At 38.5% G+C, this 13613-nt stretch overlaps 2 protein-coding genes across 7 annotated transcripts; both read left to right on the top strand.

The window, feature by feature from the left end:
• The first annotated feature begins 2151 nt into the window (after positions 1–2151).
• On the top strand, positions 2152–9195 carry c15h5orf22 (chromosome 15 C5orf22 homolog). 6 transcript variants are annotated; one of them, XM_057057552.1, is made up of 11 exons: positions 2152–2383; positions 3148–3324; positions 3792–3865; positions 4679–4828; positions 5456–5589; positions 5805–6088; positions 6460–6522; positions 6823–6944; positions 7108–7174; positions 7842–7981; positions 8616–9195. In XM_057057552.1, exons 1-11 carry the CDS (start codon positions 2315–2317, stop codon positions 8815–8817), a joined length of 1482 nt encoding a protein of 493 aa, XP_056913532.1. In that variant the 5' UTR covers positions 2152–2314; the 3' UTR covers positions 8818–9195. The 6 variants fall into 6 exon arrangements, with proteins under 6 accessions (XP_056913532.1, XP_056913534.1, XP_056913533.1 ...); XM_057057554.1 differs by having other exon boundaries at positions 2160–2383; positions 5913–6088; XM_057057555.1 differs by lacking the exon at positions 2152–2383 and adding an exon at positions 2400–2958.
• A 141-nt stretch (positions 9196–9336) lies between these two features.
• Positions 9337–13549, top strand: LOC130539307 (uncharacterized). Its single transcript, XM_057057566.1, has 7 exons — positions 9337–9512; positions 11015–11159; positions 11234–11329; positions 11721–11865; positions 11983–12128; positions 12213–12352; positions 12431–13549. The coding sequence occupies exons 1-7, from the start codon at positions 9413–9415 to the stop codon at positions 12577–12579; spliced, it is 921 nt and encodes a 306-aa protein (XP_056913546.1). The 5' UTR covers positions 9337–9412; the 3' UTR covers positions 12580–13549.
• Positions 13550–13613: the final 64 nt, after the last annotated feature.

Raw genomic sequence — 13613 nt, 5'->3', positions numbered from 1 at the left:
GAAAAAGCTTATTGTTACTAATTTTGCAGTTCCAGTTACTATCATAGACAGACAAACTATCATACTTAGGGGGTCGTCTAATTATTAGGTTAACATCTTAGCTATGCTGTTATAGGCCAAGGCTGCTGGGGTCCAGAAACATGATCACCTGACAGGCCTCTGTCACCCCACTGGGTCATGGTTTCCTCTCCTCTCCTCTCTCCTCTCCTCTCCTCTCTCCTCTCCTCTCCTCTCCTCTCCTCTCCTCTCCTCTCCTCTCCTCTCCATTCTATCATCTACCTGTCCTCCCCCCCTCCTCTCTCTCTACCCAGCCGGCCATCAGCAGGAGGGTTCCCCTACTTGAGCATGGTCCTGCTCAAAGTTTCTTCCTGTTAAAGGGGAGTTTTTCCTTGCCACTGTTGTTTGTTGGGGGTTAGGCCCTGGGATTCTTGAAAGCGCCTTGAAACAATTTTGATTGTAAAAGACGCTATATAAATAAAGATTGATTTGATTTTGATTTGATTTAACAATGTAAATTATTGGGAAAAGGCCTATTATTTGTCCCTTTTCCTACCAACTTCAACTGGGAGGAACCTCAAAGGGACCTTCACAACTTCCACAGAAAAATCAAATTCATAGACCACTTTCACATCCATCCCAAACATAACTAGATTAAATTTACTACCCATCTCACTGGGAGCCAGAAGCAACCACTGTACCTCGCCAGTAGGTACAGCAGTAACTGTTACCTAAGCAAAACATTCATTCAAACTAACACACGGGCCCTCCAGGACAGTAAATTTACCACCGACACACAAGACAGTCTCTCCGTCTCAGAACGCAGGGCCCCCTTACAACTCACCCATAACCCTAACATTGTCATCAAACCTGCAGATAAAGGATCAAAAATAGTAATTAGCGATCACCAAAACCTTGTTGAAGCTAAAAGACAACTGGACAACAGCTCCCACTATAAACCACTACCAGACACAATTCAGTCACAAGCACAACACAAACTCAAAACCATTATTCAAACACTCTACAACAAAAATTCATCCTGGAGAGAATGATGCACCACATGACCACTCTGCTGTACGATGGCGCTTTAAGTTTAAGTTCTATTATAATGAGATGTTGAAATTAAATATTTATTATACACATTTATACAGCATTGGAAAACTTCAAGAATGTTTGTCACGTTTTTCCTCCAACAGAAATTATATTAAAACAATTTCCTTTTTCATCTTTTTGAAAAAGCTCCAGGGAGCCACTAGGGCGGCGCTAAAGAGCCGCATGCGGCTCCAGAGCCCGGGTTGCCGACCCCTGGTCAAACCTAAAACCCTAATGTCTAGCGTTAACCCTAATGTCTAACTCTAACCCTTACCCTAATGCTGAACCCTAACGACGAACCCTAACCCTAAACACAACCTTAATGTTAAACCTGAACCCTAATGTCGAACCCTAACCCTAATTCAAACCCTAACCCTAATGTCTACCTCTCACCCTAACCCTAAACACAAACTTGACCATAATGTTCAATCCCTAACCCTATATTTCATACCCTTACCCTAAATGAAACCCTAAACCCTCAACCTTAACTCTAAACCACCCTTAAAGTTACAACCCTGACCCTAACCCTACCTTCTTTGGAATTAGGGTTATAGTTAGAATATCATATTTTACACAAGTCACTTCTGGTGTTATAAATACAATTAGTCACTTAAATGGATAAAATGCCAACAATTTTCGCACATTAACAAGGTCAGAGTCACTTGCCACATAAAGAACATTTTACAGATTTTCAGAGTATTTATAATACTGAGTATTTCCCATCTTGGAGAAAATCACATTAACCTGAAAAATGAGATGATGATGTAGAGTTGATTTTTTTTTTTTTTTGTTCTTTTAATGATGCACAAAAATTGTGTGATTTTTACCATGAGGTCCACTGTTTGTCTTAACCCCTCACTCAGTGACCAGACCTTAGCACATTTAGGTTAGATGCGAACCAGCCCTATCTGAAAGGAAATGTACATGGCAGGAGTTTTTCAACAGTCTTTTTCACACCTGAAATCTGATTTTGTGCATATACTATGTGCATCTGTCTGCGTAACAAATGAAGCAAAACTGCATCCTTTTCCGTAAAAGCAACCGCTTTTCGCAGCTTCCGTACTCCGGAAGTGGGCGTGGTATAGTCTTAACCGGTATGGAAAAACAATAGTCGTGTTGCTTTAAGTAATCACTTGCTCACACAGGGTAAACGATTATTGAAGACATCGGATATATTAAAAAAAACTGTTTCGGAAAGCTAAATTATTTGTCATTATCTGTCATTATGAGTGGTGTGCCACTTAAGAGACTATATAAGGAGCTGCCAGTATGGATAGTGGAGGACCACCATGATGTAAGCCTGCCACACTGACAATCTTTTACGCGATATTGTCAAATATATGGTCTAACGACGCTTCACCTAGGACAAAACTTGCTAATGTATTCTCTTGAAGCACACAAACGTAAAATGTGGACGTTTATATGTTTACACACCGCTTTGCGTCTGGGAATATGTGCTTGAGCTACAACAACGTCATGATGAAGACATCGTATTTGTTCATTTCTGTGAGATTCAACACCAAGTACCGGTATACTCGGCCATATAGTAATATTTTTTATCCCTTATATCATAGTCACAGTCTCATCACAACTAGCACATAAACAAATGTTAATAGACAACTGATTTCCTTTATAAACAAGCAGTTTATGGCATTTGGTGCAGCCACTGTGACGCCTCACAGCAGTTTTTCCAGATTATCACCTGAGTTTCCCAAATATTTTCCTGATACCGAAAATTGCTACTGGACGTCTGCAAGATGCAGCATGAGATTCTTAAGGCTTTGTGCTGGTGGGTGCATGGGGAACATTTGACAGGAATATTGAATTGACGGCGTTATGTGTCAATGAGATGTCAATGAGCTATCAACGGTAAGAACACATATTTCATGTTTTCTTGATATTCAGCAGCGCTAAAAGAGGTATTAATAAAAGTTATATCACTGTATTAGTGATGTGAGTATGAGTTCTGTTCACCGTATCTCAATAGTTCTAAGATAATGCTTAGACATTTTACAGATTATGTCTAATCTAAATTCTTTTTTTCCGTATATTTGCCAGGTTGTTGGTCACATTTATCGTGCGATTGCATCAAGACACCTGCCACAGAACAATATCAAGTTGGTTCATTTAGATTCTCATCCAGACCTGCTCATTCCAGTCAAAATGTCTGCTGACACGGTCTTTGATAAGGAAAAGCTCTTCAGGTGTGATTTGTTTCATTCCTTCGCTCAAATGGTCAGTATATCTGTTATCGAAATTAGTTCTAGCACATATAAACAGTTAAAACAAGATTAGAACCAATAAACTTTCCCCAACAGTTCACTGAAGTTCATTTTCTTGAATATAGAGTGGCATGCAAATTTAAGTCTGATAATGTGACCAGTTTAACAAGTGAAAAAAGAAATGAGCTCTAAAAGACCTAAAAATAGACATATTCTCTTTGTGTCAAACAAAATCTTTTATTTTTATCTTTTGCATTTTTAAAATTGTAGAAATAGAAAAGGCCTCATGGCACATGTTTCGGCTCCATGCATCATAACTACCTAATAGTGCCCCTTTTGGCCAATATCAAAATATGTAAAGACTTCTACAGCAGCCAAGAATCCTGTTTAAGGAATTTTCCTCCATTCTTTCTGACAAAGGTTTTGTCAGATTTCTGGGCCACCACTGCTCTTTGATCCACATATTTTCAATATGTTTAGCTCAGGAGACGGTGGGGACCACGAGAGAAGCTTCAACTGGTACCTCACGAGATGATCCATGGTGGATTTTTATGGTGTGTTTAGGAACATTGTCCATTTGCCATCCTCTTTTCTCCTTTTTCTCAGGTGCTATTTTTGCTTCAACTTGTGCTTGATGGATCAAGCTGCATTATTAACAGTTGTACAGTTGCTCTTTTCACCACACTCTGTGTCCTTTGTTCCTCAAGAGAAACTCATCCTTCCACAGGACCTGTTTCTAAAATGGATCAGACTTGTCTAGATGTTCCTTTGCTGATTTTTCAAAAAATCAGAACACAGATGAGGTTTTCTTCTGACTCTTCCATGCAGGGCATTTTTGTTTAGGTGTCACTGATATTTTTCTTTGATCTTTCAGATCTTGTCTTGACCTTCACTGTTAACTGCTTCTTCTTAATTTTATTGTGAACTGAGGAAATGGAAAACTTTAAATATTATAACCTCCTGTTCTGTGGGCATTAATCATTTTCATGAGTGCTGATTGGACAGATTAGTCTGGGTATTTATAAAGCTGTAAAATCTTCATCACTTCTTAAAGTCGAGTGTAAAAAATCAGGCTAATGAAGCTCTCATACCTTGGTCAAAGTTATCTGACAGCTCAGTTCTTCTGGGTTCCAATTCTTTTCCAGTGTGCCGTGTGTTTTTTTTCCATTCTAAAATTGTTAGAAAAAAATCGTAATGTACTGATATTTCTAAAATATTGAAAAGGGTGTTTCATGCTTATATTTACTCAGAGATTATTTCATCTTCCACTCGATTAAAGGGTAATAATAACAGAAATTTGGTTTTGGTTCATTCCATATAATTTTGAGTGTATAGATATATTTTTTTGTCTCTTCTTCTCCTGTCAGTGAGCTGAGTATAGAAAACTGGATTATGCCCATGGTTTATGCTGGTCATGTGTCCAGTGTAGCATGGTTGCATCCATACTGGGCCCAGCAGATTACAGAGGGAGACCACCAGATGACTATAGGAAGAGACTCCTCCACTACCACCATCAGGTATGATAATTGACACTTGCTGACTACAACTGCTTGAAGCCACTTATCATCAGACTGTTGTGGCAGAGGCGTCTTTCCTATTGTTAATTGTCTTTTTCTCTGCATTTTAAAAGCAAGACAATGGTTTTGCTGGACAAGATTGTTCAAATAATGCTCAAGAGTGTATGGTACCATAAAGTTCAAGCACCACTTTATCAAGCTCCATGGCTGTGAAACAGATTTAAGTTTTTAACCCATTTTACTGTCCTCTGAACAGGACCTTTTTGTATAACCCCAAATTGTACATCATTGCTCAGTTTTAGGTAGTCTCACTTTTTTTTTAAAAATATCTGGTAGTTCAACACTTAACTTTGTACTATTTCAAGCTATTGGTTGGACTTGGACTGCTTGGAATTAATTGTATTTATTTTTCGGTTGCACATAAAATGACAAAATCAGTCGGCTTAGTGTAACACATCATTTCATGGTGATGGTAGATGTGTGCTTAACGTGTTGTTTACAAGATGTGTGGTTTTGCAGTTGTAATTGGATTTGAAAGCATGCTGCCAAATTTCACCTAATGGACAGTCAGGTCAACCTTAGCCTTTGACACATGTTAGTACACCATCAGTTCTTGTGTGTTTACAGGCTGACAAGTACAGAAAACTACTTCTTGAGTGATGGGCTGTATGTTTCAAAGGAACACTTGGAGAACCCTAAACCACTCCGACTGAATGTAGTCAAGGTCAATCCTATCAAAGCAAGTCACAAGCCAACATCAGGTGTGCACATTGTTTACAGAAGGCATGTGAAAAATAGTCTTACATACTTTCACATTAAATCTAAAATATTTATGAGATGCTGCCATTTGTCAATATGGTCTTATTTTAGCTAATAATAAAGTAGTAGTAGTTGTTGTAGTAGTAATAAATATTTAATAAATTGTCAACTAGCTGACATGTTTTTTTGTTTGTTTTTTTTAATCATTGTCATGCAGTTCTGTGTGAAGACACAGACAGACTTTTCCTCAAGAAGCCTCGTATAGATGAGAACATTCCTGGTGAAGCGAGCTGCTCTCAGTTTAGATGTAGTCTTGCCTCTCCAGCAACAGGTGGCTGCAATGGGACAAATTTATGGGATGAAGCTGGCGATGCTGAAGGCTCTACCAGTTACATTGTGCAGAGAATATCCTCACTCTTACATGAAACAGATCCGTACATCCTTGACATCGATTTGGATTTCTTCTCATGTAAGAACCCGTTCAAGGAGCTGTACACACAGGTATCTGCGACCGATACACATCATGTCTCTTTGAGGTAGTAGCTAGTTTTTATCAGAAAAACAAAGATTGCCCTCTTTGAATTCTACAGTTTATGTCTATGGTTTAGAAATAGATGGTTACTCAATATGAAACAGTCAAATAACTATTTGAACTGGATTGATTTAAATGTTAAATTGAAAATACAATAGGTACAGTCATCATTTGAAATGTTACCTACAATGTTACTACACCAGCTAAAAATAGACTTGTGTTTATGTTTATCTTTATCTTCTTTTTCATGTTACATTTGATCACATCCCACCTGCCCTGGGAAATGGCTTTTAAAAACAGACCATTTTAATCCAACCTCTGCTCTTTTGTGTCTGTTAAGGAGCAATATGCCATTCTGAAGGAGCTTTACAGCTTCAGAGGACCCGGCCCTGATGCTGATGAGGTCAGATCCTGTATTTATGCTCATGTTTCTGTCAAAGCACAACATGTATGGTGATTGAATGCTAAGAAACATGATGCTAAGATGAGCAGAGCTCTTTTTAGTCTCACATGTGTTCCAGCAGATGAGAGATTGTTGCCACAGTCATTTCTAGAAAAGTGTTCATGTATTGATAAATACTGTTTTCAGTGCTCTGTCTTTTGTGTAAATGGTGTATTTCTGCCTGATATCTCCACCTGCTATGGAGACATATCAGTTTTCACTAGTGAGTTTTTAAATCAAGGCGTGTGTTTGTTTATCCAGGAGCAGCTTGATGACTGTGTGGATCATCGTATTCATCAGTTAGAAGACCTGGAGGCAGCCTTTGCTGATCTGTTGGAAGATGATAGTGAAGAAACAGTTACACACTGGGCCAGTGTCCCAGGGTAAATCTATTTTATATAAATATCACCACACACCCAGCATCACAGCTTTAAAAATAATTCCACTGATTTAATTTTCAAAGGGAGGCTGGACACACCTTCCTCATATTTGCTTACATTTCATGCTGAATTTGTAGGATTTATGGTGTTTATGTGTTTTGTGTAGAATGGCTTCTTTAGCTTCACTGGTTTCCAGTCTGAAGTTGAGAGATCAGTGTCCTGACTATGAAATGGTAAGAGTGTGGAATCTTTCAGTTTTTAAACAGTGACTGTTTTTGTAATTTCAAAATTGTGTTTTTTATTTGAAACACCTTAATCAAGTCTTTAGCAAAGGCTTATAATTAATTAATTATAATGAATCATTTTCAATACTCAATCATTATCAATGTCGAGTGCTTCTTTCTTTGCCCTGCATTTTGACTCATCCACCTGTTGTCTAGTTTAATTATTTGTCTGCACAGTAAAGAGTTTCCTGCCATGTTTTATCTTCCATTATTATTTAATGTACTGTAGTTTGTTGTGTAATTTTACGTGCACCTCTGCATTTTTAAAAAAGAGAGGCCCTTTGGGTTTGACATACCTGCTAGTTGATTTAATTTATTTCTTAATTATTACACTACTGAATCAAATTAAACATTAGATATCCTTCATTGAAAAAACAGTTTCATGAAAATCAGATAAGATACTTTTGAAAATTGGTTCAATTTAAGTTAAGATTAGACAACTAGAACTACTAAACATCAGTTATGGCTGTATTCTACTTATGAAAATGCACATGGACCTCGGTGATTGGACACGGAGCTGTTTTCTAGAAACATTTGCTTCACCATCATTTTTTCCTCAGATGTTTGTTTTTCCACTTCTCCCAGGCTCTCAACCTCTGAGTGTATTCTTTCTCAGGTCCATCAGGCAGGTTTAACCTGTGACTCCGTCGAGCTGCCTCACCACATCAGCACAGAAGATGAGATCGACAGATTAATTGAAGCTGTACGACTGTTCCTTAAAGCTTTGCCCAAACCTACCGTGGTTACCTTGTCCAGGTAAACACAGTCACTCTTACCATAAACCACCATATAAAATAGAGCTTTGCACTGGATTTAGGAGGTTCCTTTATATATTATTAGTCCCAAGTTCCAGACATTTCCATAGTTTGATGTCCAGAGACTGGTGACATTTTGACTTTTATATGAAGGGACAAACTTGATTAATTTTAGTAAATTATTTACAACAGTAAAACATTCCACACATATACTGTATATACAGACTTATATAATTTAAGGGTTTAAGTTTGAAATTTAGATGATTTGGGCTTTCAGCTAATGGAAAACCAAAATCCAATGTCTCAGAAAATCAGAGTACTGTGGAAGTTCAATATTGGAGACTTGTGGTGTTGCAGTGATTAGCTAATGTGCTTGAAACACCTGTAAAGATTTCATGAGCCTTAAATGGTCTCAGTCTGTCTTGTGTCCGTTTTGAGTCTGTCTACACTCTGAAAATGATGATATAGCTTTGCTAATGCTAACACTCATAGTTATGTGCTATCAAACCAGCATTAACACTTTGAATATTTACTGATTATAAATCATTGTGAGGCAGACCTATACAAGAATCTTTTGGAATATTTTATTTCACAATGAAAAATGATTTGGGCTGATTAATGTGTTTTTGTCTTAGATCCAGTCTCGATGAGTATTGTCCTGTAGAGCAGGTGGATTCCATCCAGAGTAGAGTACTGGTTTTACTGGAAAGCCTGTATGGATCACTAAACCTGCACAAAGACTATGAGCACTGCTGCTCGGAGAGTGAGGACTGCCAGCCTCAGACCTCCACACACCCAGAAGCAGGAACTTCCACTGGGTGTGTTGGGTACAGGTAGAATTCTGATTGAGGGTTATGAGCAACAGCCCATTGTTGTCTGTAATGTGTTAATGGTAGGATAATACTAGACTGGGTGTATATTAGACTATCAGGAAAGCTTTTTTTGTTCTTCAAATGTGGTAAGAAGAATAGTTCTGTAAGAATGTACGGTAATTTAACCACTTTTTGTTATATTTTATCAGATTAACCTGCTAGTAATTTTTTAAGAATTTACAGAATATCTTCAGAATTTGCTAAAATATGTGACTTCAGGATTTAAATTGTAAATCCACTTGTTTTCTTTATTTTTGAGAAATGACTTTTGTAGTGGTAAAAGATCTCAAATGTTTGCACGTTTTATAAACTCCAATGTGAAATAAAAGAGAAGCAATTTTGAGTGGTTTGTAATGTATCATAAACCTGTTTATTGCCCGACAGTGGAAGATTGTTAGATAACTGGTTGACTGGAGGGGGCGGGGCTTTCACGCTGAGCACGTGAACACAACATTATATAAACTCTTTCCCACTTGGGGTCCAGAGACTGAATCGCGGCTGAAGCTGAGGACGGCGGAGAAGGTGGGGATCTTGCAGACCGAACAGCGATTTTAAACACCATGAAGGAGAATAGCCTACCTCGGATCATTGTGATTATCGTCTGTGCAGCGCTTTTTGTGGCTGTTTTGGTGGTGAACGCTTTGGCTGGTGCGGGAAGAGGTGAGCTATAAATAGCTTTATTTATCGAGTCTCTGTTTATCTGTGGCTGAGCTAAAGTGTGTTCAAATTTGTTAAAAGTTCGTTTCAAAAAGGAAAAGTTCTGTTCGTAAACGTTGATGTACTGTCAGTGGGGTAAACGACGCGACAGCCGTGTATTTCGGTTAACTGGTTACAGCATTGGGAGACTCCCACCCAGTTAGTGACTCTTTGTCCGTTGCTGGTCCCGTGGAAGCGGACAAGTTTATTGGACTTTACTTTTCCACCGACTTGTGACAACGGACTTTATATTTACTCTAAGTGAACTTTAAACGAATGAGTGTAAAGTTGGTTTCTATGTTCTTATAAGTCTTCGGGATGTCAGTTGAGAGTGTTTTCCTCTGGTTCGTATCCGGGCTGGGCCAGGGTGTGGCATTGAAATCACTTAAGCGTCTTCCCTCCATCATCACTTCCTCTTCCCACTGCGTCTGCTTATTGTTTAAGTTAAGTCTCTTACTGATCTGAACTGGTTACTTATTTGAAGCAAGTTGTACAAAAGCGTTTTCTCTTCGGTGTAAATTTTAAAATGATATAGTTAAATTACTGCAGCGACAATCCTTGTGTGTTCATCACTAGCATTTAAGCATTTAATAGCATTTTGTGCTGGGATCACCTTGGCTGGGCTGTACTGGGACTGATGAAAATGGACAGGTTATAGTGGGACAGAGGATAAATTGACTGTTCATAGAAATCTTCACAGTATATAACTGGGGTCCTCACCAGCTAATTTAAAACTGAAGAAGCCTCTTGGATAAGAGGTGAAATGTCTTTGAAATCACTAACTAACCAGTTGTATTCTCTTATGCCAAGTTAAATAGACTGGTTACTGTGGGGCACAGAGGATAAATGGACTGGTTGTAGTGGGACAGAGAGGATAAATGGACTGGTTACAGTAGGACAGAAGATAAATGATTATTGTGGGAGGGATGAAACTATATACTGGTTAAAGTGGGACAGAGGACAAATGGACTGGTTATATTGGTACAGGGAGGATAAATGGACTGTTATAATGGGAGAGAGGATTAATGTGCTGGTTACAGTTAGAAGTACATACAATTTTGGGACAGTATTGAATTTGAAAACTAAGTACTGTTATTGTTAGTAAGCCATAAAATATGTTAATGTTGAACTTATCAGATAAAGTGCATTTGCCTTGTGCATGTAGTGGACAGGAAATAAAAATGATTAACTTAAAACTCAAATTATGACTGCTGTGTAGATTTTGGTAAAAGTTAAGTACCTTGTATTAAGTATTAAAAAGATTTTAAGGTTTTGGTGAACCCTGATTACATCTTTGACAGAAATGGTCTCTCTTGTACTTTAATACCGGTACTCATGTGTTTCATGTTACAGCCTGTGAGCCTTTGTAAAACCTCATCTATGTTAGACCTACTGATGTAATGAGGGGACTGAGATGTTAATGGGTATTTTCCAGAATAACATGCAGATATTTAATTGTCTTGCAGGTCCTTTCCACTCTTCTACGGGCAATGTGTCAGCCCGCTATGAGACAGACATCACCCCTGCTAGCTGGACCTTCTCCATATGGGGCGTTATCTACACCTGGCTCACCCTTATGGTCATATACATCACCTCATATGTGTTCAGAGGGTACTGTATCAACAACATTATGCTTCTCTTACTTTAATGACTTTAATGATTTTAGTGTCTATTTCTCTAACCAGGTCCTGGGCCCAGTGTCTGCTGCCTTATGCCTTCTATGTTTGCTGGGTGATCAACATGATGATGAACATAACATGGCTGTTGCTGTGGGACAGAGAGTATGTCTTCTGCTTATCTCTTCAACCACACAAATATTTGGTTTGATGATTGGGACCAGAGATGGCTGGGGGTGGAGACCTGTCATGTCCCTGTTAATATTCGGGTTGAGGCTGAAGTACACGAGTATCAAAGCTATTAGAAATCTTTTAGTGCTCACTGCATCCTGAACAGACTAGGACGTGTGATAATAGATATTACTAATGACGGTTCTGATTCACTATTGATGCATCACAGATTGGAACAGAAACTTTAGACAGTAAAGGATGCCCGAGTTTACTTTTGATGTTGTGTCATTGTGGTTGCCATGACTGCGTTACAGTACACGATACAGAATACTGGCATTCTTGGTTGTTTTTTTTTTGTTATGGTTTCTACTTCTCTGAATTGCAGGTTGATGTTGGCTGCACTGGTGGTGTTAATAATGATAGCCATTTCCAACTTTGGTGCTTTGTTCTTCTGCTGTTCTGCTACCTATCGATATGGACTGTGGTTGAAGATGTACCACAGCAAAGACCTGGCCTGTCTTCGTATCTTGGTGCGACTCATGTCCAGTTACCTTTCCATGTGACTCATTAACCATCTGTTGACTACATAAGTTGGATATGTCACACTAGTCATCACTCTGTTGATGACTGGTGTGTTGACATGTTAGGTCCACAATGGTTTGGCCCTGTACGCTACATGGACTGCCATCGCCTCACTCATCAATTTTACATTGGTTCTCCACTTGTGGGGAGTGGACCGCAGCACCGCAGCCACAGCGTCTCTATGCATCCTCTTTGGAGAGGTGGCTATATGGTAAGATTTCCAAAATATTTGTTATCCTGTTTTATGACAGGTGCTCTCATAGATTTGTTCAGCACTGTGTATTTTTGCATGTAGGTTTATCCTGGAGAACTGGGTTCTGGATCGTTGGGTTCGAAACATCCTTACTGTCTACCCTGTGGTGATCGTGGCACTGGTTGGAAACATCTGGAAACACTACGTACCAGCTGATCCCTCTGCAAACTCTGTGTTCATGGGTGAGTTTTTATTTTACTACCTAAAAGTGATATTAGTTTTAAAGGTGTTGAAATGCTCATTGGTTGTTGTCCTCTCAGTGGTGCTGCTGGTGTTGGCCTGTATCCTGCTTTTGTCCAGAGTTTGTACTGTGATCTGGAGGAACTCCAGGCGACCTCTTCACTCCCCCGGCTCGGCTCAGCTCATGATTTCGCCTCTTGACACCAGACATTCAAGGATCTTTACCTAAATAGCAGGAAAGGACGACAGCTGCAGCCACACTCACTGTTTAAACTCTGAAATATACACTAAGATCATTAATGTTCTCTCCTGCACTCAGAGAGGAACATTAAAGCTCTGCTTTAATTAATCAAATATTCAGATTCAAGTCAGTTTTAGGTCCGTGTAGGAGTAGAAGGAACTCTCTCTATGTAAAGTAAGAGGACAGTATTTGTATAGCACTTCTGTAGCTTGATGTCAGCATTTCGAGTGGTCTTCAGGGTTTGGGAGTTGCACTTTGCTCACAATGGCAGGGGTCTGAGGTGAAACTAACTACTTTAGTGTTACTGAAGAGACCACACAGCCACTATATAATTGCCTTGTTAAGGACAGAGCATCTTTAACCACAGCACTGCCAACAGCAAAAACCATAACAGTTTACATTCGCGACTGGTTGTGTTTAACTGACATACATCTACCACACGGTTGGTGTAAACATATGTCCTGCAGTGAAATGTTACAAGATGAAGGAAATTTACAAATGTCATTTTGCAAACCTTTTAGATTGAAAGTATTTGAGATAATTTTGTGCATTTATCAGTTTATTAATAAATCAATAAAATGCAGGATTCAGTTCTTACCTTTTTCTGACATTTTAGCCCAAGCCAAAATCTATAAAATGGCAATAAACAGATTATGTAATCATCAAACAGTAAGGATACTTTTTTGCAAAATTTATAAAATGCAAATGGGAAAAGTCCCTGTATGTATAGTGGAAGGTGAGCAATGACTTACTTATTTTGCTCTTGAAAGTTTTTTTTTTTTTAAGTGTTTAAGGTCAGAATTTGCCCTAAAGATTTTCTATATTTCATTTTATACAGAACAGATAGCCTTGTAATGCACTTCTTATGTTTTCTGTTTTGTGTTCTTAGTAATGTTACTTGGGTTTTATTTGTTTCTCTTTATAATTTGTATAAAAAATTAAAGTATCACTCATTATATATTGCTGTATATAATATGTTAATGGAAATAAGCCTACCATTATAATAACAAAACATGGAACTC

Source organism: Takifugu flavidus, chromosome 15 (assembly GCF_003711565.1).
Source record: "Takifugu flavidus isolate HTHZ2018 chromosome 15, ASM371156v2, whole genome shotgun sequence".
NCBI classification, from domain to species: domain Eukaryota; kingdom Metazoa; phylum Chordata; class Actinopteri; order Tetraodontiformes; family Tetraodontidae; genus Takifugu; species Takifugu flavidus.
The sequence above is the reverse complement of the archived record's forward strand: the minus strand, read 5'-3'. Positions and strand labels throughout refer to the sequence as shown.

What these genes read in the sequence shown, in the direction of transcription:
- c15h5orf22 (XM_057057552.1), top strand. Translation starts at nt 2,315, where the DNA reads ATGAGTGGTGTGCCACTTAAGAGACTATATAAGGAGCTGCCAGTATGG. An exon ending in TCAAGGAGCTGTACACACAG is followed by an intron (nt 6,089 to 6,459) that starts GTATCTGCGACC and finishes GTGTCTGTTAAG; the next exon opens with GAGCAATATGCCATTCTGAA. An exon ending in CCGGCCCTGATGCTGATGAG is followed by an intron (nt 6,523 to 6,822) that starts GTCAGATCCTGT and finishes TTGTTTATCCAG; the next exon opens with GAGCAGCTTGATGACTGTGT.
- LOC130539307 (XM_057057566.1), top strand. Translation starts at nt 9,413, where the DNA reads ATGAAGGAGAATAGCCTACCTCGGATCATTGTGATTATCGTCTGTGCA. An exon ending in CTGTTGCTGTGGGACAGAGA is followed by an intron (nt 11,330 to 11,720) that starts GTATGTCTTCTG and finishes TCTGAATTGCAG; the next exon opens with GTTGATGTTGGCTGCACTGG. An exon ending in TGGCCTGTCTTCGTATCTTG is followed by an intron (nt 11,866 to 11,982) that starts GTGCGACTCATG and finishes TTGACATGTTAG; the next exon opens with GTCCACAATGGTTTGGCCCT.